The 22,941-nt window shown below is 38.8% G+C and overlaps 1 protein-coding gene across 3 annotated transcripts in view; it reads left to right on the top strand.

The window, feature by feature from the left end:
* mgat4b (alpha-1,3-mannosyl-glycoprotein 4-beta-N-acetylglucosaminyltransferase B) overlaps positions 1–22,941 on the top strand; it is a 104,426-nt gene that overhangs the window by 36,750 nt on the left and 44,735 nt on the right. For 2 of the 3 annotated variants that reach the window (XM_057348851.1, XM_057348849.1), the window contains one exon: positions 8,324–8,411. In XM_057348851.1, coding sequence (XP_057204834.1) covers positions 8,324–8,411 — 88 coding nt within the window. Of the gene's footprint in view, positions 1–8,323; positions 8,412–8,967; positions 9,747–22,941 lie in introns of those variants that run through there. The other variant, XM_057348850.1, reaches the window with a different exon arrangement.

The following is a 22,941-nucleotide window of genomic DNA, read 5'->3' as shown; positions in this document are numbered from 1 at the left end:
TGCTTGAAAAAATTCATGAAGTACATCTGGGTATTGTAAAGTGCAAAGAACGAGCTCGAGACGTCTTGTTCTGGCCAGGGATGTCAAAGCAAATTGAAGAAATCATCAGTAAGTGTGACGTCTGCAACAAGCACAGAAATCGCAATCACAGAGAACCTCTCACATCACATCCTGTGCCGGAAAGAGCTTGGGCAAAAGTCGGTATGGATTTGTTTCACTTCAGAGATGCAGAATATCTTCTCTGTGTGGACTACTTTTCCAAGTATCCAGAAATCGCCAAGTTAAATGACACAACAAGTAAGCAAATCATTGCAGTTCTCAAATCAATGTTTGCCAGACATGGGGTGCCAGATGAACTGTTTTCGGATAATGGAAGACAGCTTGTAAGTGCTGAAATGCGAGCGTTTGCAGACAGCTGGGAACTCACACATACTACCTCGAGTCCAGGATTTCCACAGTCAAATGGTCAAGCAGAGAGAGCAGTACAAACTATAAAAACTCTGCTGAAAAAAGCAAGTAACAGAGATCCTTACATTGCTCTTCTTGAGTACAGAAACACGCCGTTGGATGGAATAGGCCTTTCCCCAGCACAGCTACTCATGGGAAGAAGATTGAAATCAAAGATTCCAGTGACAAAGAAACTGCTGATGCCTGACACTTTCAAACAGGTGCGTAACATACTGAGCAACAGACAGGTCAAACAGAAACAGCACTTCGATCGTCGGTCAAAAAAGTTACCGGAACTGAAGACAGGAGAAAAAGTGAGAATGAGGGAGGAAAAAAACTGGAAACCTGCAGTAGTTCTCGACAAGCTTGAACAACCAAGGTCATATATTGTTCAAACACCAGACAGCCGCACCTTCAGAAGGAATCGAAAAGACTTGCTCAAAACAAAAGAGTCTGAGAATTCTTCAATTCAACATGGTGATGTGGAAGACTTAGCAGTTGCTTCACCAGGGTCAGAGTTCATTACAGAGCAAGAAACCACTGGAAGCGGAGACAATAATGTCAGTGCAAGTTGTTCAGCTTCTGTGAAGGATGAGAATTCAACAGTGAGAAATGGACAGTTTCACTCATTAAGTGATGAGAGACTGTCAAGATTTGGTAGACCTATTAGAGTGCTTATTAGATACCGCGATTAAAATAATAAATGTAAAATAATAATTAGCAAAAGTAAATACTGTGTGTATTTAGGTTCAGTAATGTTGTTGTGTTGAAATTAGTTTCCAGAAATGTTCTTTAAGAATAAAAAAGGGAGATGTCATGTATGTATATACTGTGTTGGAGTAACCACAGTGTGGCGCTGTGACTCCAGTGTTGTTGATATACTGATACACAAGTAAAAGACTATGCAGTTCAACCACATGTGGTCTCCTTTGATCAATACATTACACATACAAAACATTTTACTTATCCCAGATAAGCGGACAAGCGTTAATGTCGAGCCCTGATTACAGTTAAAACACTGAACATGGGCAGTAAAAAAACCCTGCTTCATCCGTGCTGTAAATGCGCTGGTGTCACATCCGTGAAAGCACAATAAATGTCATTGTTACTTTTCTTAATAAACTTTTTGTCTAATGCACTGCAGTAGCCAAGTGACTCTATTACTTATTTTGAAAACCAGAGCACACCCACACATCAGCTCTGAGAGCTCCAAGCGTTCTTATATTTTTCACCATGCTCGCTTCCACTTACTTTTGGCTGTATGTATATGACAAGATTTAAAAAAAAATATTGATAGTAGAGGCATCACTATCGATACACTATTGAAAAAAAAATTGCGATAGATACATGTATCAATATTTTTGCACAGCCCTAGTGTCTTCAGAGGTGTATAAAAACCTTACATAATTAAGCGTTATGTTTTTATTACCTTAGAATGAGCTATTTCTATCAACATACACTGCGGGTCCCCTTGCATGAAATTCACCATGTTGTTTCTACAGTATCCAAAAACGGACAACTTGCTCTAGAGGGCGTTTTTTGTAAATATGTTATATTCTTTGGCAAAGAAGCGAAAACGTGACGACATCTTACACCTGTTTCACACATACTCCGTTTGCTGTGTGTATGCGGTGCATATTTTTTTACATGCCCATGTTAACGGATTAGATCATTCACACAGCACGCTGAAGCAGTGCGGCCAGTCCGTTGCAGCGCGGTGCAGCAGTGCAATGATCGTTTACGCATCAAGTCTATTTTTGCTAAATTTAAAGCGATAGCATACGTATCATTCTCAAAATCACACAGATTGAGATGAAAACGTAGTAATTTCACCATAAATGCATATAATTAAAGTAAGCCACTAATTTTCACAGTCATCGTATTGCTTTGATTTTGGGATAAAGCAAGAAAAAGCTAAAAACTTACCAGAAATTGCAAAATCTGGTAAAAATTACATCTAAAAGTATATTTTTATGTAAAAGACACTACACAGTTTGTTAAATGTGTGTAGGGGAGTGGCTTCTCTGCTGAAAGTGAAACTGTGACAATTGTTGAACTTGTGGGTCACAGAAGCCACGGATCGGCACTGCACGTAAAACACAGTATATATGAAAGCACATCCAGCACGTGCCGCTTTCGCATCACATACAGTACGTTCCGCTGAGGGTATTTCAGAGACTTCTGGGACTGATGGCGTCTGCATCGCCAGTCTGCCACCTGGGTCTTTTGCACATGCGTCCTCTGCAGCTGTGGCTAAAGACTCAAGTTCCGCGGAGAGCATGGTCCTCGGGTCGTGCGTGCGTGCGGATAACTCACAGATGCCTCAGCGCTTTGGAACCGTGGCGCGACTTGAGCATGTTCAGCCGGGGCGTTCCCCTGGGGCTTGTGACAATGTGCATGGTGGTAACGACGGATGCGTCTTCCTCGGTCTGGGGTGCAGTGTGCGAAGGCAGGCCAGCATTGGGTCTGTGGTCGCCGTCTCTAAGCAGTTGGCAAATAAATCGGCTGGAGCTGATGGCGGTGTTCTTAGCTCTGTAATGGTGTCCTCTCCGTGGTGGATTCCCCTCAGGGGCGACCTGTTATCTCAGGCGAACGGCTCGATTTGGCACCCCAACCCGGATTTGTGGAGCCTCCATGCCTGGCCGTTTCAGGGGTCTTAGAACCCCTCCCTCAGAGAGTGCTTGACACTACAGTATTGCGGAGTCTCGGGCGCCTTCCACTAGACACTTATATGCTCTGAAATGGGATGTATTTAAGAAGTGGTGTATTGAGTGCGGTATAGACCCGGTGTCATGTCCCGTGTCTGATGTTTTACGATTTCTACAATACAGGATGGATAATGGTGGCCTCCCGTCCACGCTGAAGGTTTATGTGGCTGCTATCACCTCGTATCGTTCCCCGGTTGACGGGCAATCGATCAGTAGGCATGCATTGGTGGTGAGATTTTTGAGAGGAGCTCGGAGGCTGTTTCCTCACTCAACTCAACTTTATTTATATAGCTCTTTTACAATTTTCATTGTTACAAAGCAGCTGTACATGAGACATATTGACTATAAGCAAAATAATTAAAGTTGTACCTGCAGAAACAAGAAAAGGTTGAAAACACAGAAGACAGACATACCCACATACAACACACTCCACACACACAATATGCACACGTACTAACACACATAGACATAGAGACACACACACACACACACACATGGATGCGCACGCACACACACACAACACACACACACGTACGTACACAGACAAGTACGCACACAAACACACACACACACACACACACACACGCTCAGTGAGAGCACACATTTAGGATAAAGGAGAGAGAAGCACAGGTCAAATATAACAGACAATAAATTCCTATATGCAATATTAATTAAGTAAAACTTTAAAATTCTAAAGCAGCCCCCCCGGTCAGGCAGATAGTGCAAAAACAGTATGCAAACGGTGGCGAGGAACCCAAAACTCTAATCGAGAAAAAAAACCTCAGGAGAACCCAGGCCCAACCAGGGGATCCCTCAGAGAGTGCTTGACACTACAGTATTGCGGAGTCTCGGGCGCCTTCCACTAGACACTTATATGCTCTGAAATGGGATGTATTTAAGAAGTGGTGTATTGAGTGCGGTATAGACCCGGTGTCATGTCCCGTGTCTGATGTTTTACGATTTCTACAATACAGGATGGATAATGGTGGCCTCCCGTCCACGCTGAAGGTTTATGTGGCTGCTATCACCTCGTATCGTTCCCCGGTTGACGGGCAATCGATCAGTAGGCATGCATTGGTGGTGAGATTTTTGAGAGGAGCTCGGAGGCTGTTTCCTCACTCAACTCAACTTTATTTATATAGCGCTTTTACAATTTTCATTGTTACAAAGCAGCTGTACATGAGACATATTGACTATAAGCAAAATAATTAAAGTTGTACCTGCAGAAACAAGAAAAGGTTGAAAACACAGAAGACAGACATACCCACATACAACACACTCCACACACACAATATGCACACGTACTAACACACATAGACATAGAGACACACACACACACACACACATGGATGCGCACGCACACACACACAACACACACACACGTACGTACACAGACAAGTACGCACACAAACACACACACACACACACACACACACGCTCAGTGAGAGCACACATTTAGGATAAAGGAGAGAGAAGCACAGGTCAAATATAACAGACAATAAATTCCTATATGCAATATTAATTAAGTAAAACTTTAAAATTCTAAAGCAGCCCCCCCGGTCAGGCAGATAGTGCAAAAACAGTATGCAAACGGTGGCGAGGAACCCAAAACTCTAATCGAGAAAAAAAACCTCAGGAGAACCCAGGCCCAACCAGGGGATTCCAGTTCCCCTCTGGCAAAAGCTGCTGCCTCTGCACAAGCTCCAGAGAACTTGCACAACAAGGCTAAATAAAATAAATAAACTTAATAATAAAATAAATTATAGTTTAAGATTATCATTAATAATCTAATAGCATTTGAAGTTTTGTGGTGAAGACATGTCAAGAGACCGCGTCCTTCTTTATCCAGCTCTATCATCTCAGCTCTTGTCAGGTCCCCACTTCCCATTCTCCGCTCTACCATCAGGTCAGGCCATGAACTGCATCCTGCTCGCTGTGGTAACCTTGGAACAATGAGACAAGACTGGCTGAGAGTAGAGTACTGTTCTGTACTCTTTGATGCAACAAGTACATCAGTTGTGTTTTTGGTTCCGGTTGATCTAACTAATGCAGCCTAAACCCTCTGAAGATTTATATTATGGAAGAGTAGTGTATGCAAGATTAAAAAGATGCGTCTTTAGTCTAGATTTAAACTGACAGAGTGTGTCTGCCTCCCGGACAGTGCAGGGAAGACTATTCCAAAGTTTAGGCGCTAGATAGGAAAAGGATCTACCACCTGCACTTGATTTTGAAATTCTAGGTATTACCAACTGACAGGACGCCTGAGAGCGTAATGCACGTGAAGGACTGTAATACAAAAGGAGTTCATTCAAGTACTGAGGAGCTAAACCATGTAAGGCTTTATAGGTAATAAGCAAGATTTTAAAGTTAACGCGATGCTTTATAGGTAACCAGTGCAAGGTTGACAGAACCGGGCTAATATGTTCATACTTTTTTGTACGTGTAAGAACTCGAGCTGCCGCGTTTTGGACCAATTGGAGTTTTTGTAATAAGCCTGCAGGGCAACCACCTAACAGTGCATTACAGTAATCTAGTCTTGATGTCATGAATGCATGAATTAACTTCTCTGCATCTGAGATTGACAGCATATGACGTAGTTTAGATATATTCTTAAAATGGAAAAACGCAATTTTACAGGTGTTGGCGACGTGGCTCTCAAATGACAGATTACTATCGAATAGAACGCCAAGATTCTTTGCTGACGACGAGGGTTTTATGGAACATCCGTCAATAGTTAAACAGTATTCTTGGTTGTTACTTATAGCAGTTTTCGGTCCAATAAGTAACACTTCCGTTTTGTCCGAGTTCAGTAATAAAAAGTTGTTACTCATCCAGTTTTTTATATCGACTATGCATTCCATTATTCGATGGAACTGCTGTGTTTCATGAGGCTTCGAGGAAATATAAAGTTGAGTATCATCAGCATAACAGTGAAAGCTAACTCCGTGTCGCTTTATTATATCTCCTAGAGGTAGCATGTATAATGCGAAGAGCAGAGGCCCTAAGACTGAGCCCTGTGGTACACCGTACTGGACTTGCGATTTGCGTGACACCTCATTGTTTATTGCTACAAATTGAAAACGGTCGGATAAATAAGATTTAAACCATTTCAAAGCTATTCCCTTAATGCCGACATAATTTTCGAGTCTATGTAGGAGTGTGCTGTGGTCAATGGTATCGAATGCAGCACTAAGGTCTAGCAGCACCAATAACGAGATACAACCTCGGTCAGACGCCAATAGCAGATCATTTGTAACTCTGATCAAAGCAGTCTCTGTACTGTGACATGCTCTAAATCCAGACTGGAATTCTTCATTGATGTCATTCCTTTGGAGGAAGGAGCATAATTGAGTTGAAACTACTTTTTCCAGAACTTTAGATATAAAAGGTAGATTCGATATAGGCGTGTAGTTCCTTAGTTCTCTAGGGTCGAGTTGGGGTTAGTTTCCCTCGCGATCTCCTTCAGTACCTCCGTGGGATTTGTCTCTGGTGCTGAGGGCTCTCTCTCTGCCCCCGTTCGAACCGTTGGAAGCTGTTTCTATAAGGGAGCTCTCTCTTAAAGCCGTTCTCCTTCTCGCTCTTACTTCAGCAAAACGCATAGGGGATTTATGTGCGCTTTCTATCGGCGCGGATTTCATTCATTTTGGGGCCGGCGACTGCAGCGTCACTCCACGGCGGAAAGCGGGTTATGTGCCTAAGTTACTGTCTACCCCGTGCAGAGAGCAGGTTATTTCATTGCCCGCTTTGTCTTCCGAGTCGTCTGCCTCGTGTGATGCTGACGCTCAGAGGGCTGTGTGTCTGGTTAGGGCTTTGAGGGCTTACATTGATTGTACGGCCAGGTTTCGGCTGTCTGATCAGCTCTTCGTGTGCTACGGCGGGGAGACTAAAGGTCGGGCTGTCTCTAAACAGGGGCTCTCTCACTGGGTGGTGGACGCTATCAACCTGGCGTATGAGAGTCAAGGGCAGGCCTGCCCTTTCGGCGTCAGGGCTCATTCAACTAGGGTTGTTGCCTCTTCGTGGGCTTGGGCTAGAGGCGTTTCTATTAAGGACATCTGTTGTGCGGCTGGCTGGTCTTCACAGAACACCTTCGCCAGATTCTACAGGCTGGATGTATCCTCCTTACCCTCGCATGTCCTCTCGGTGAGTACGGACAGCTCAATGTTACCTAGTTGCTGATCTCCTATATTGTGCAGTTGTTACAGTGTTACTGTTAACTCGTAACTGGTGTTACTGGACTTGCATTATATCTGCCCGGGTTTCCGCACTGACTTTTACTATTGTGGTGTCTGCCCTGTCTCAGTGCAGCCCGCTCATTTCTTTGGCTGAGATATGCAAATTTTGTAGAAGACCGTTCTTGCAGCTCATTGGTCTGTCTCAGCCAATCAGCTGCGGGCCCTTCAAGACAACTTCGCGATTGGTTCATCTGTGTGCTTAACACAGGTGAATGTATGCGGTCGGTGTACGGCTGTCTTGCTACTCTCACGGCGGGATTGTGTACAGCTCCCATATGCAGAAGCTTCCGCAATGTCGAGAGACCGCTCTCGATAGGGAATGTCTCCGGTTACTGTCGTAACCTCGGTTCCCTGAGAAGCGGGAACGAGACATTGCGCTAGCCGCCGTGTTCGTCGCATGTCAGCCTTGGATGCGTTCTATCGCAGATTCTGAGGTATTGTCGCTGTGCACTGTATTTATACTGTCTCGGGTCGCCAGTAATTACATTCGGTTGCGAGCGCGACAATTGGCCAGTTTCACTGGCGTTATCCAATAAGACTTCAGGAGAGGTTAGAAGGGAGGAGTTCCCATATGCGGAAGCTTCCGCAATGTCTCGTTCCCGCTTCTCAGGGAACCGAGGTTGCGACAGTAACCGGAGATGTTATCGCTGTAGTTATCGTGTGTCAGTGCATTTTCTGTTTGTTTTTTATAAACTAAGCTTTATTTGTAAACATGTTTTAGTTTTATGAACTGACAAAAGAGTATTTAACGTAAAACATTCATTTAAAATTTATTGACTTTTTTTATTGTTTGTTAAGATTGTTAATATTGTTTGTTTTATTATAATGAGGAGTAATGCTTGTAAAACAGAGAGCATATGCTTCTCGGGCTGTAAGATAATTTACAGTTGAGCTTTATGAGTGGGCAGTCACAACACCTGTTTTTTGTTTTTTTAGAATTTTCAGTCAGAGAAAGAGGCATTAAAGGAGGGACGAGAGAAGACGCCGAAGTACCAGCGCACAGAAGATGGCTTCATCAGAATAGGTGAGAGGAACAGATCAGCTCTATGCTTCACACTAAATATATCACCATGATTCAGGCTGTAAAGAAATTTCATGCTTTTATAAGGCATGTGATAGCTGATAAGGAAAGCTAAACTCCTGGCTTGGTTCACACACCAGCAGAATTCGGTCATCAGTCTTGTTTGAGAGTATTCAAACATGGTAACTCATAGACATTGAGTTACAGTCCGGCTCACCATTATTGGCACCCATGAAGTTTGAGTATGGAATATCTTGTGAAAAAAAATATCAAGTGAAACATCTTTTTTTCTATAGAGAACTTGTGTTTGATACAAAAAAGCAAATTATAAACAATTTAAAACAAAAACCAATAGAAGAACTTAAAGCTTGCTGTGATACTGGTATTGACACTCTTTACGATAAGTCAGTATGGACATACATTTTGATTCACCTGTGATAAATCACAAATGAGAATCACTTGTGATAAATTGTCAGTGCCCATGTGACATAAATTAGGCACTGAATGATGGCTTCACTGTTTTAAAAAGACACATGTTACTACCTGTGTCTTTTTCTAGCCTGAGTGTGACCCAAATGCTGTCATAATGGTGAAGACAAAGGAGCTCTCTGAGGACATCAGAAGTGCTATTATTAGAAAACACAAGGCTATCTCCAAAGATCTTGGTATGCCTGTTTCAGCAGTGTTATTAAAAAGTTTGCAAAGCATGGAACTGTCATGAACCTCCCTAGGCGTAGGGAAAATAGGAAAACTGATGAGAGATCTCTTCGAAGGTTGGTGCAAATGGTGGAAAAAACATATTGTGTAACATTCAAAGACCTGAAGGCCAACCTGGAACAGTCTGAGGTCATGGTTTTAACAAGTACGCCACACACTAAACCAAGCAGGGCTTCATGGGTGGAGGCCAAGAAAGACACCATTGCTGAAGAGAAGACATAAAAAGGAACAACTGATCTTGCCAAAGAGTACCTGGACAAACCACAATCCTCCTGAGAAAATATTCCGTGGACAGATTAAACAAAAATAGAGCTTTTTGACAATGCACACCAACAGTTTGTTTACAGACGGCGCTGTGAACCTTATAAGGTAAAGAACACCCTGTCAACAGTTACGCATGGTGGAGGATCTATAATGCTGTGGGGCTGCTTTGATGTGTTTGGTACTGGAGTCCTTGACTGTATCAAAGCAATCATGAAATCAGAGAATTACAAAGAGATTTTAGAGCAAAATGTCCTACCCAGTGTAAAAAAACTTGGTTTGAGTCAAAGATCATGGGTTCTTCAACAAGACAAAGACCCAAAGCACACACCCAAATCATGCAGATATGGTTTAAAAGGAAAAAATGGACTGTTTTAAAATGGCCAGCAATGAGTCCTGATCTCAATCCCATAAAAAATATTTTTGGTGAGCTAAAATCTGCCATTAGGGAAAGGAATCCTGCAAACGTTGAAGAGCTTGAACAAATTTGCAAAGGAAGAAGGGGAGAAAAAAAACAGCAGAGAAATGCAATAAGCTTGTAGATGGCTGCAAGCAATGTTTGTAGGCTGTCATTGCTACGAAAGGGTGTGCAACCAAATATTAAGGAAGGGGCCTTTATTGCTGCCCATGCCTTTTTTCTGTTCTTTGTTTTTCAACTTGCAGGTATTAATTTCAATGTTCTATGTTAAATTACTTTGGACTGCCAATTAAAAAAATATTGATGATATTATTTTGTTAAGTTATTGTACAGGTTATGCCAATAATGGTGAGCACGACTGTATGTGCAACAGGTTTTAGACGAAGTCGATTTTCAATGGGGCTCATTTTTCTAGCCTGGGTGTGACCCAAATGCTATAATCCCAGTTCTAAATAAAAAAACTTAATTTAATGCCTCTGTTGGTAAAGATTTAACCAAAGAAGTGTGTCTTGATGGAACTTGTTTGTTAAATAATATATTGTCAGTTATGATCACATTTATGAATGTGATCGCATTTTTAAGGAGTAGTTCACTTCAAAATAAGACCCCATTGACTGTCCACGAGCTTGATCTCTGTGTAAAAATTTAATTATTTCAACTTTACACAGTGTCTTAAAACCATGGCGCTTATGTGAGAGATGCTGCAAACGGCATGATAGTTAAACATGTCCGTCTAGAGCGTGTTTACATAGAAAAACAATATAAAAGTAGTTCAGCAGAATAGAAAACGTCTTCGGTGTAAAATGCACAAAACAACACAAATTGGTTTATTAATATTTTGCAGTACTCGACACCTAAAAAAGCTTTTGACCTCTCCAACTCTATTATGTGGGAAAAGGCGTATTCCTTGCATAATTTACGTTTCTGCATTAAGAAGAGGAGCATTTAACTGTCCAGGCATTACAGTTAAACACATCCGTCTAGAGCATGTTTATATAGTAAAACAATATAAAAGTAGTTCAGCAGAATAGAAAAACGTCTTCTGTGTAAAATGCACAAAAAACAACACAAATTGGTTTATTAATATTTCACAGGACTCGACACCTAAAAAGCTTCTGACCTCTCTAATTCTTTTACATGGGAATAGGCTTATTCCTTGCATAATTTACGTTTCTGCATTAAGAAGAGGAGCATTTAACAGTCCATGCATTACAAATTAAGCAATATCAATCACCAAAGCATTTAACGTTATCTTAATAAAAAAGTTGGTTTAATTTAGCTGAGAGGCATCTTTCGTGATTTCCTCAGAAAAAATCTTCCACAACGTAATCCAAATCCAGATGTCTCACAAAGACTGTATTCAATGGCCTTTAAAGACAGCAAACTGGGATGTCTTTGACACATTTCTGTGGTTTTAAACTCATTTTGTTATTTTGCATAACTGTCTTCTACACGTGACTTCTGCACGCTTATATTACACAGTGTTTTTTACTTACCTCTAGATGTCCCTCTCAACAGCGCGGCAATGTATTAGAATTATTTATTTGATTTATTTGCTACGGTTAATATTTCACAACTGCCAAAATAATCCCTTTATTCCACAGTATTCAGCGCTATTTTATTGAGAAAGTAAACGAAATTAAACGTATACACATATTAAATTTGCCAGGGCCCCCTGCTGGTAGGGCCGTGGTTTAATCTTTCCCTGCATATATGTGGACATTTCTGATAATGACTTTTTGAAAAGCAGACCTAAAAACAAGTAAAAGCACTTAGAACTCAATATAAGTACTTATAACTCTTGACCACTAGGTGGTGATGTCATCATACTTTTGTGAGGTGAACAAGATTTGCCAATGATGACACATACCGAGTTTTGTGTCGATATGAAAGTTTTGTAAAGATACAGCATCAAATCCATTTTCAGGGCCCGACATTAATGCTTGTCCGCTTGTCTGGGACAAGTGAATGTTTTTGTATGGGCAAGTGAGAGAGAATTTTACTTGCCCAACCGGACAAGTAACATTAACTTGGGAAAAAAAATTAACAACAGTGCGACATATATGTAGGATAATAAGAATATGTGCATTAGACAGATCTGCGTGGTTGTGCTTGTTTGTGTGACAATAATCCATGGCGCACCGCGCTGAGTCTGTGTAACGTAAACTAGATACGGAAACGGAATCCTGTTATTTAAATATTTAAATATTCAACACGGGTAATGGTCGAGGATTTATCTGCGTCTGCACTGTATGAGGATATGAACACATTAACTTTAGCTCCAGAGTTGCTCTGAGACTTTATTTTACGAGCGTTTTACTGTTTGAGTGAAACTATCGGCAAACACACAAAAACTTGAGTCTTCCCGAAGACCCGTCAAAATAAAAGACCCGTTAAATTGAACACTCAGACAAAAAATACTGTAGGTTACTATAGTATTTGCTATTGAAAATGCCCTTGTAGTAAATTGATAAACACTGTATACTATAGTAAAACACTATAGTATCTAAGAATTTTACTGCCGTTTACTATAGTAAAAACTATAGTATACTACAGTCATTTATGTGGACAAATATACCACTATTGTATAGTAAAAAAAGGAAAAACACAGAACTTAGAAAAATGAAAACAAATTTAGGTAATCTAAAAATGATATGGCCCCAAGTTATCCATCTGTATGTAACATTAATGTCTTTTGTCAGTTACTTGCCTATTCATGATGAACTGCACTTGCATATTTTTTTTTATGATGACAACAGACGATTTATACTTGTGCTACTACTGTTTGACCTGTGCTACCAAACTTTAAACCTCTCTAGCACCAGTGCTATGTGCAAGAAAAGTTAACTTACAGCCTTAACACTAATAATAATTACTGCTTGCCTTTGTTTTATAGCAGTCACGGAGAGTAGGCCTATAACCAAATTCAGGCGGCCAAAGCGGACACTAGTTAAAATGCTTAGAAGCAAAGTTGACCAATCTAAATCCAAAACAATATTGATTATATTATATTATAATTCAAATGAAATATATATTTTTTATCTTTGGACAAGTAATTTTTGTACTCGGACAAGTGAATGACAAATTTACTTGTCCGAAGGACAACCACATGACAATGCTTAATGTCAAGCCCTGATTTTGGCGTGCTCGCCATCAAATTAGTCTACGTGGTATACAAATACGGTTTGATGAATCAAGACCAATTCCATAACTTTTTATGAGGAGTTTGTCTAGATGCTACATACCAAATTTCATGCAAATCGGACCAATGGTGTAGCAGGAGTTCGATAAAGTAGATTTTCAACATAATTCAAAAGTCAAAGTTCAAAGTTTTATGTCAAATGACTCATCATGAGCCAGTTAAAGTAAATCTATAATTAACATACCAATATGGTAATATTTTCGTATAAGCATTTTTATAAATTTCGTTACATTTTTTAAAAAAGGTCTAAAATTGTTCATGTTCTCTCAGAGTGAGGTCACGATGACCCTTGCCAAGGTTTGTAGAAAAGGTACAAAATGGTTGCGAGGATATTCGCGATTGTATTTTTAGCACTAAAACGTGATACTGGGCAAACCATAAGGCGAACCCTGACATGTTTGGTATCTTAGGACTCAGCAATGATTCTGGAATCTAAGGAATTTATTTCCCATGAAAACCCGTCAGCCGCAGACAAAGTTATCGGCCTGCAAACATATTTTTTATGTTTACAGACGGGAAAACTGGATATCGTGGACTCGGCCACTCCGAATTTAACGAGACCAACTTTATGATTTTTGGGCAAACTGTTCAGACGTTATAAGCAAAAATAGACATTTTTCGTAATTTCGGACCACTAGGTTTCGTGTCAAATTTTGGGTAACACTTTAGATTACGGCCCGCAATGTTCCGCATAATTAAACAGAAAGAATGTATAGCGTAACTAATTATAACAATAATGTGCCTCTATTGTACATATCTGTAGGTAAAGGGGAACAATATGCAAAGTTTGGAGAATAAAGGGTTAAGGTCAGGAAAATAAAAAGTTACATTTATTAGGGAACTGCGTGTCATATAAACATCCAAATCAAACCGCTCTTGAAATGCTTGGTAGTCTCAAAAGATCAACATTGATTTAATACATTTCACACATTAAAGGGACAGTTCACCATAAAATAAAAATTCTGTTATTATTTACTCTCCTTTGAGTTGTTCCAAATCTGTACACATTTCTTAGTTCTGATGAACACAAAGACATTTGGAATAATGCTTATAACTAAACAGTTCTTGGACCCCATTGACTCATTGAAATTACTTGATCATTGTCTGTATTCTGTAGAACACAAAAGAAGATATTTTGAAGAATGTAGGACAGCAAACAATTTTAGGGCTCTTCTGACTACTATTGTAATTTTTCCTACTGTGGTAGTCAATGGGGTCCAAGAACTGTTTGGTTACAAGCATTCGTCCAAATATCTTTCTCTGCACTCTAATAAAAAGGCTGGGTTAAAACAACCCAATATGGGTTATTTTGGTAACCCAACGCTGGGTCAGATATGGACAAACCCAGCATTGGGTTATTTTAAATCTTTGACCCAACATGCTGGGTTGTTTTATTTAACTCAACTTTTGCTTAAAAATGACATTGCTGGTTTAAAACAAACCCCAAATGTTTTAAAATAATAATAATAAAATCACAGAGAATTACTAGAGGCATCAGTAAGAATCAAAAGTTGACATTTTTTATGGATCAAAATGCAAGACAAAAGGAATTCATGAAAAGCATGCTATATTTTAATGCTCAAGGAACAATAAAACAGCATATAAAACATTTCGATACAGTTTATGTTTATATTATTTTTAAAAATAAACAACATAAATAAATTACATTAGTTTAATTTTGACATATACATTTAACAAGGTTATTAAAGTGGCACAAGCACATATAAATAGTTCGACAACTTTCCACTTCGTAAGCTCATAACTTTTTAGAAAATACAGTTAACAAAGTGGCACGAGTAAAATGCTTTAGGGCAATCCCAGCGTTATGGATGTGACATAAAAACACTTGTTTATATTTTACTAAACCCTTGTTGATAGAACTGCACTTATATGATTAAATATCAGTCTATGCACAAGTTTTCTATTTTAAAAAAGGGAAATAAACATGCATTATGGATGTGAAAAAAAGGACACAGTTTTCAGGAGGCGACAAACTTTGTAGGATTTATGTGAATTAAAATGTACAACTTCAATAATACCTTAACTTGAAAAGAGACCTCACATGGTATTTGAACCACCAAATGTTGATATCTGTGCAGTTAGTACAGTAAAAACCTTTGGTAAAGGTATTGGTTGACATTTTCAAGGAATGTATTAGTCTGAGAACTTTCCTCTTCATATAAACTCACAAAACATTTTAAAGAGCGTTAGTTGTTTTGGTCCAGTACTGTTTAACCTGACATATCCACGGAACAGTCTTACTGAAGAGGATTCTTTTCTTGGGAGATTGTAGACAACAGTCTGCAAAAATTCCCACTCTTGTGTGCACTTCGGGAAGTGAATGTCCAGCAGGAGGGTTTCTTTATCAATTTGTTCATCTATAAAGAGAAAAAGAGAGACAAGAAGAATGTAAGAAAACTGGCCTACCCAGAGCACAATTGGTTATAATGAACATATAAAGAGTACATTTCCATTTTACCTAAATAAAGTTTACCTTTAAAGAGCAGGTTTCATGAATCTCATAAAATTACCGGCATTTCAGTGTGTAACGTAGCTTTCCTTCAATTTTGACGATCTGCAAAGTTGTTATTCCAAAAAGTCCATGATAAATTAAGATATTGGCTTCCAAAGTAAGGAGTCGACTCCGAACCACCCAAACAAATCGTTAGGCTTTCGAATCTTTTGAGTGTAACATCGATACATCACAGTGTAACGCATCAGCACAATCCTCGCCTTCCCGCGAAACAGGAACACTCTGACCTGCCCACTAGCACTTCAGGTAGTGTTGCGTATACAACATGTCGAGGGGATGCTGTGTTTTGTGCTGTGAACGCAAATGTACTTTGTTTTCGCTGCCAAAGGATGACGAATGTGAAGGATCAGTGGTTACATTTTTTTTCCAAGATACCACTGCAGTACAATTCCAACCTTGTGTAATGTGCTCGTCATTTTACCGACGCGGGATTTTCCAGCCGCTTGACCACTGGGATAAAGTTGGTTTGACGTTGGACGTTCGATATTCGTGAATGTAGGGACCGTCTCTAAAGTTACATACACATTAAAATATTTTTTTAAAAGCTCAATAGCATTTAAAGGGAATGACTTACAGCCACAAAACTTACTGTACTGTGTTCATGTGTGTGTACTCTATGAAGCACACCTTTTAGATTTTTGATATTTATTATAATAAACCGTCAAATTATATGTAAATACTCCTATGTATTTCACTACTGTATGGACTCATACACAAAAATACCATTTTTAAAGCTCAATAGCATTCAAAGGGAATGACTTACAGCCACAAAACTTACTGTACTGTGTTCATGTGTGTGTACTCTATGAAGCACACCTTTTAGATTTTTGATATTTATCATAATAAACCGTCAAATTATATGTAAATATTCCTATGTGTTTCACTACTGTATGGACTCATACACAAAAATACCATTTTTAAAGCTCAATAGCATTTAAAGGGAATGACTTACAGCCACAAAACTTACTGTACTGTGTTCATGTGTGTGTACTCTATGAAGCACACCTTTTAGATTTTTGATATTTATCATAATAAACCGTCAAATTATATGTAAATATTCCTATGTGTTTCACTACTGTATGGACTCATACACAAAAATACCATTTTTAAAGCTCAATAGCATTTAAAGGGAATGACTTACAGCCACAAAACTTACTGTACTGTGTTCATGTGTGTGTACTCTATGAAGCACACCTTTTAGATTTTTGATATTTATCATAATAAACCGTCAAATTATATGTAAATATTCCTATGTGTTTCACTACTGTATGGACTCATACACAAAAATACCATTTTTAAAGCTCAATAGCATTTAAAGGGAATGACTTACAGCCACAAAAAAAAAATTCTTTCCCCAAATCTGTCTGTAATTTGCGCGGTACGTCGTCCCTCATCGAGTATAGATTCAAAGGCTTTAGTAACCTCGGGCCGCTCTTATTCTTTAGCACACGCAGTCCAAGCGTACTTGCTAAATACATCTATGCACGTTAGTAAAAATTTATGATTATCGTTTTCCGCGGAATAGGCGGACATGTCGACAAGATCCGCCTGGAACTGAGTATCCATACCGTACACTACGACTCTATTCCGTTTGTATTTTATAGGAGCCGTTCTATGCAGCGTGTAAGCGTCCTCACCCGACAGCCATTCCGTAACCTGTTGTTCGCTCAGGCGGACACCGGTGTCCTTTAGAACGGCGTCTTTTAATCGTTTTTTACCTCCTAACGATCCAGGGTTGGACGGCGTGTAATAAGCTTCCTTCATGAGCTCTGCCATGTTAGCGTTGCCTCTCTCCATAAAAGAATGAATAGCAAAATGTATGCGTTTTAAGATTTTATAAAAAAAAGAAAAGAATAGCATACATGACATAGAAGAGAATAAACAATGGTTACTAAAATAAGTCATAATAAAACAATGGTTACATAGCACGCTAAAATAAATCATGAATAAACAATGGTTACATAGGACTAAAATAAGTCATGAATAAACAATGGTTACATAGGCCTAAAATAAATCATGAATAAACAATGGTTACATAGGCATAAAATAAGTCTACGATAATACATGTACATAGGTGACTAAAGCTTATGTATATAAACCAATGGTACACAGTCAAAATATAGTCAGAATTAGTTAGAAGTAGTCGACCAGGTTCAACATATTTACGCAAACGTATTGTTCTCATTTGACAATAGCCACCTACAGTCCTGACACTAGTAGACAGATCCCATTATCATTACCTCGCTACAGTCGAATATGTCATCAAAAACTTCTCGAGCTCAGCACATAGTCTGACAATCGTGCGAGCTGATATTGTAGTCCCCAAATTGCGCTTTCACCTGTATTTCTGAATGGACGTTCAACAATGTTGTTGAATCCAAGACGCTTCTTTAGCTCGGTACATCTCTTTTGTATGTGTAAATGACGCTAGATCTTCAGCAGCTTCTGTGTGAACACAATAGTCACTTGTGTCAAAATCTCTAGACAAGAAGTGTGAAGGTACTTTATTTCTAGTCAAAAAGTGAATTCCTCATCTAAACCAAGTGTCAAGTCTACAGTCTAAGTAAAATGTCTGAAGGGTCTAACCAATCCAGTAGATTGTATTTATTATAACATTGTTAATTTCTGCACCATAACCCAGGCAGCAAGTGGTACCTTATCGGAGGCTTACCAATTAAAATATTTTCTTATATACTCGCCCACACATAGTAATGGTCCCTATGACCTGAATTTGACGTCCTCTTCTTCACCTAATCCTAGTATGAGTATATAGACTAGCTTAGGCCATTGCTCAATTGTTTAGAATCAGACATAGTAACGGGTCTGGATACAAGACATGCCCTGTCGTACTGAGCTATTTTGGAGCTTCTGGGGAAAATCACTGTAGAAACTTCGAAAAAAGGAGTATCGGTGTACTTTGCGACACATAGAGATATATCAAAAGGCTAGCACATGATCTGCATGTATATACCAAATGGCTGTAAATTTTCAGTGGATTCTGGAATCCTACTATTACTTAACTCCGATTCTATATTTCAGACCAATCAGCATAAGATCGCACAAAGCTATGCGCTGGTGCTTAACGGTATTGCTGCCTTCCTCCCATTATTTTTGATCTCATACGTATTCGCCTACAGCTCCCTCCTCATTCATGAAGCGGATAATGATGTGACTTGACCAATCATCCAGCGTTTAGAAGGCAGCCCTCCAATTAAACCGCCTAATCAATGCCCACATGTCATTTGTTCTGACAAAGTACCAGATGAATATGAGTACAGGAGAAATACTAATACAAGCACAGATCAAAAACATAAAGACATATCATGAAATTCCTCCATATATTCCCCCCTTTGGGGCCCCATACCTTTGGGGCCCCACACCTCCTCATCTTCTGTGATAACTGTTATCACAGTTATTGGCGAAATACCATAACCTCAGGAGACTATAACTAACAGGAATAAAATATGTGTATCATAATTTATATGGTATACAAGTGCTTAAAAATATAACGTATAGTGTGCAATTTATCATTGGTGCCCAAAACTTTTAAATTGTCGTATTACTTAATTGTCAGCAAGCTAGATAAGTAAAAAGCCTTTCTCATCTTATATTAGTTATCTCGTACCACGGATAACTTCTGATTTTACACCTCTCAATGTTTCTCAGGTCCAAAGACCATATTACTCCACATTGGCAACAGAATCATTGTAATTGTTATCTGGTACTGTGTACATTACCATCTGATATCAATTAATATCATTATATTCAACTAAATGCACATTAGTAAGAGAATCTGTAACAGCACACACATTACCATCAACAACAAGTTGCTCATTTTTGCAAAAATATATTTCTTAATCCAGTACCAATTAAAAGTCTCTGATTCAACCCCTTTTTTTTATCAAAGTCCCAGTTAGCAAAGTGATTTTTTATTCCTTTGTAGATGATATGTCCATCAACGTCATTCTCTGGAATGCACATGCAGCTGGTTTCTTCCACTGTGGCACAAACTTCACCCTGTGCTGCTGTTAGCTGCTCCACGGTTCTGCAGCCATTTAAATGTAATCCTTGTAGTTCTTCTTTGATGCTCTCCATCATGATCCTCATGGCATTCATAAACGAAATCACTTCATATCTGGTGATTTCCACTTCATGCATTGATGATGCTACACCCAGAGCAGGGCTAAATACTTTTGACTGTTTTTCAGCCAATGTCCTTACACGATGATTTTTCAGCACAGGGCTGTCCTGTAGAAAGTTGAACAATCCTCTTCTTGGCTTTCTCCGCAGCGCACATGATGGATGTGGTATGATGATAGCTCCTCCATGTCGTTGAAGTAGGGCACACAGCCCAGTCCAGTTTCTTGGCAGGGATAAGTATATCTGATATTCACACAGCCAGTGATCGTCTTCCACTACTCCTGTGCGCTTTTCATCAGAAACATGTACTGTGCACATCTGCATTTGGGTCTTTATCTTTGTGGGTCAGATAGATACAGACTGCAGTATTCCCTCAGTCATCTCAGCCCGCAAACATCCCAGGCAGCACTTCCATGCCATGAAATTAGTGTCTTTCTCCCCGTAGATCGTAGAACATTACTTTCTTGGCATCTTTCCCAAATGGTTGGTTCCTGCTGTGTCATTGTCTTTAAACATTGTCATTTTGAATGAAGTACTGTGGTCTTGATGTGGCCACCAGTCCCCTCCTGTGACATTGTCAGGGAACTGAGCACACACATAACAGTTCTTTCAGTCATATATCCTTATCCATGCATCTGCAAGCACGTTGATATGGTCGTCGCTGGGATGTCTCTCCTGGTGTGACTTAACGAGGCTGGTCAATGTGGTATCAGTTGAAGTGGTATTGGCAAAGCGTTCATTAGTAATTCCTTTTCTCCCAATTAATGGCAAATCAATAAAGTCAAAATATCAACACACATGTAGTGATCCATAAGCTACAAAGTCCTGGAAGTCTCATAAGATGTCATGGCTGTCTCTGTTGCTCCATATCTGCAATGTTGTTTTAGTTCAAAGGGTAAAAAACTGTGGAGTATCCCCAGATGTCGCTTTCAAACTTAGCACTTTTAACAGTCAGTTCTCTTGTTGCTCTGTATATTTGAGAGTTGGCTTAGTTTTTCCAAATATGATGATCTGTGGAAGTCCTCTAGCTGCAGAATTCCTCCTAGTTTTACTCATTAAGACTGTGTAATAATCCTCCTTATTGTTCTGCTGTGCACTTCTTCAAGCTGCCGTAGTTGGTGCAAAAGAATGCTTGCTGGAACTCAATGTTTTCAAATCTGGCAACACTTGTTCAAACTCTAAAATAGCTGTGATCATGTCAAGGGCTTATAAAACATAACATTATATACTTTTCAATGAATAATCACCTTTTTCTTTTAGAATGGGGGGTTGTCAAAATATCAAAAGATCTTCCCAAAAAAATAAAAAATAATATCCTACACTTTCTCCCATATTATTCAAACATTCAACAAAATATAGAGTGAAAGAAAATTGGCACCCTGCACAACTCATACATTCAGTATCATGGCTTCGTATATCCTGTTTTTTTTCTGTTTTTTTTCCCAAAGATCATAAGGCCATCAGGGCCATGTCATAAATCTAGGCCTGCAGTTATATCTGCTTACTGTGGCTTGAACTATTATCGATGCAATTATATTTTGACACAACAAAAATCATTCATGTAGTCACCCTCTCGCAGTGTCTGGAAATGTTTAACAACAAATACATATACACAGGCACCAAGTGCACACACATAGTTACTGTGATATTATCAACAAAGTTGATTGTAGTTCAGTTGAATTGAAATAACTTTGAAGGGGTTATATGCCAAAATAACAAACAGAAAAACAACTATCTGCCTGCCTATCCGGCACTAAAAGGCTTTACTACTCTGCACTCCCAAAAGAAAATATACACTTACAAAGAAAAATACAATTCTACACTGCCTCCCTAACTAAACAAAAACAGAGCGAACAGCAAAACAAAATGTATCAAAAGAAAATGGCAACCCTTTTAATATCCATTCTTAGTGTTAAATGTCATCAGATAAAAGTTCATTAAATGACTGAACATAAAAAAAAAAAAAATCAAACTTAACTGTGTTGTATTAAAATATTTAAATTAGAGTTGACAAGTATAAAAATCCCCTTTGTTTTGTAGTGCAGCCGTAATCTCAAGCATTACACAGACACTTTGTTTTCTGCAAATAATCAGTTTTTGTCTGATTTTCCAGGTTATTTTACTTCAAAGGGGGTTTCCAATTGCATCTAGTGCATTCATAAGTAAATTAAAAATCTCTGATTATTGTAATACATAATTATGATAGTATTATTTTCAGTTGTCCAAACAAATATAAATTCAAAACAAGACTTAATTTCATATCCAACCTTAATCTTACTAGGCATATTTCATGGTTGAACAACTGAAGCCAGAGAAACCAGATCTTCACACTCTGGAAAAATATTTCAGTGCTTAATAAATATCACCAAAATAAACAGCTATATAAACTTAATAAAATCTTTTAAAACCGTTAAAGTGATTTTTCCAGTGGGAGTAAGTAAGTCACATTTCCGCATAGCAGAGCTATCCAAAGTGGTGTTCAATGTAAAATAAAATACCAATTAACAAACGGACAAAACAGACAGCAATAAAATAAAAAATTCAAAATGTCAATGAGAAAAGATATGTTTTCATCCTCTATTTAAAAACAATAATGGAAGATGTAGGATGGGTGTCCAGAAGGAATTGGTTCCACAAACCACGGGCAATGAGAGAGAAAGCTCTGTCTCCCTTAGATTTTAACCGATACCGAGGGACAAATAACAAAACCTTGTCAGTGGATCTTAAAAGTCTGGAAGATGACAAAGGGATAAGAAGATCTTTCAAATAAGATGGTGCTTGTTCATTAAAAACTTTAAAACCAAACAACAGAATCTTGAACTGAACTTTAGTTGAATATCATGAAAATCCACTGTTTATATGCATTTGTTAAAATTAAAATTAAAATTACCTAAAAATTAAATTATGATCCAAATTATGTTTCTGTCTAACTGTGATTAGTTCTGCTTTGTGAAGCAATATAGAATGTATATCATGAACAGGATATAAATGTAAAACAAACCAAAATAAGCACTTAAACATTTTCTCAATTGCTTTTGTTTATGGCATTTGTCATGATTATAGTAAGCTGTATCTGAGCCATAAATGTGCTCATATGGAATGCATTAATGCATTATTGTGTCAGGTCAGGTGACAGAAGCAGTCCTGTCATGCTGTGGAGAGTCAGGGTCACAGGTGATTAGGCTTTTAAAACATGATTATGTTATTTGTTGTGCATTATATTAAAGTTACAACAGGGTTGCACTGTTATAGAGGTCTATTA

This window comes from Triplophysa rosa, linkage group LG13, assembly GCF_024868665.1.
Source record: "Triplophysa rosa linkage group LG13, Trosa_1v2, whole genome shotgun sequence".
Taxonomy (NCBI): Eukaryota; Metazoa; Chordata; class Actinopteri; order Cypriniformes; family Nemacheilidae; genus Triplophysa; species Triplophysa rosa.
The sequence above is the reverse complement of the archived record's forward strand: the minus strand, read 5'-3'. Positions and strand labels throughout refer to the sequence as shown.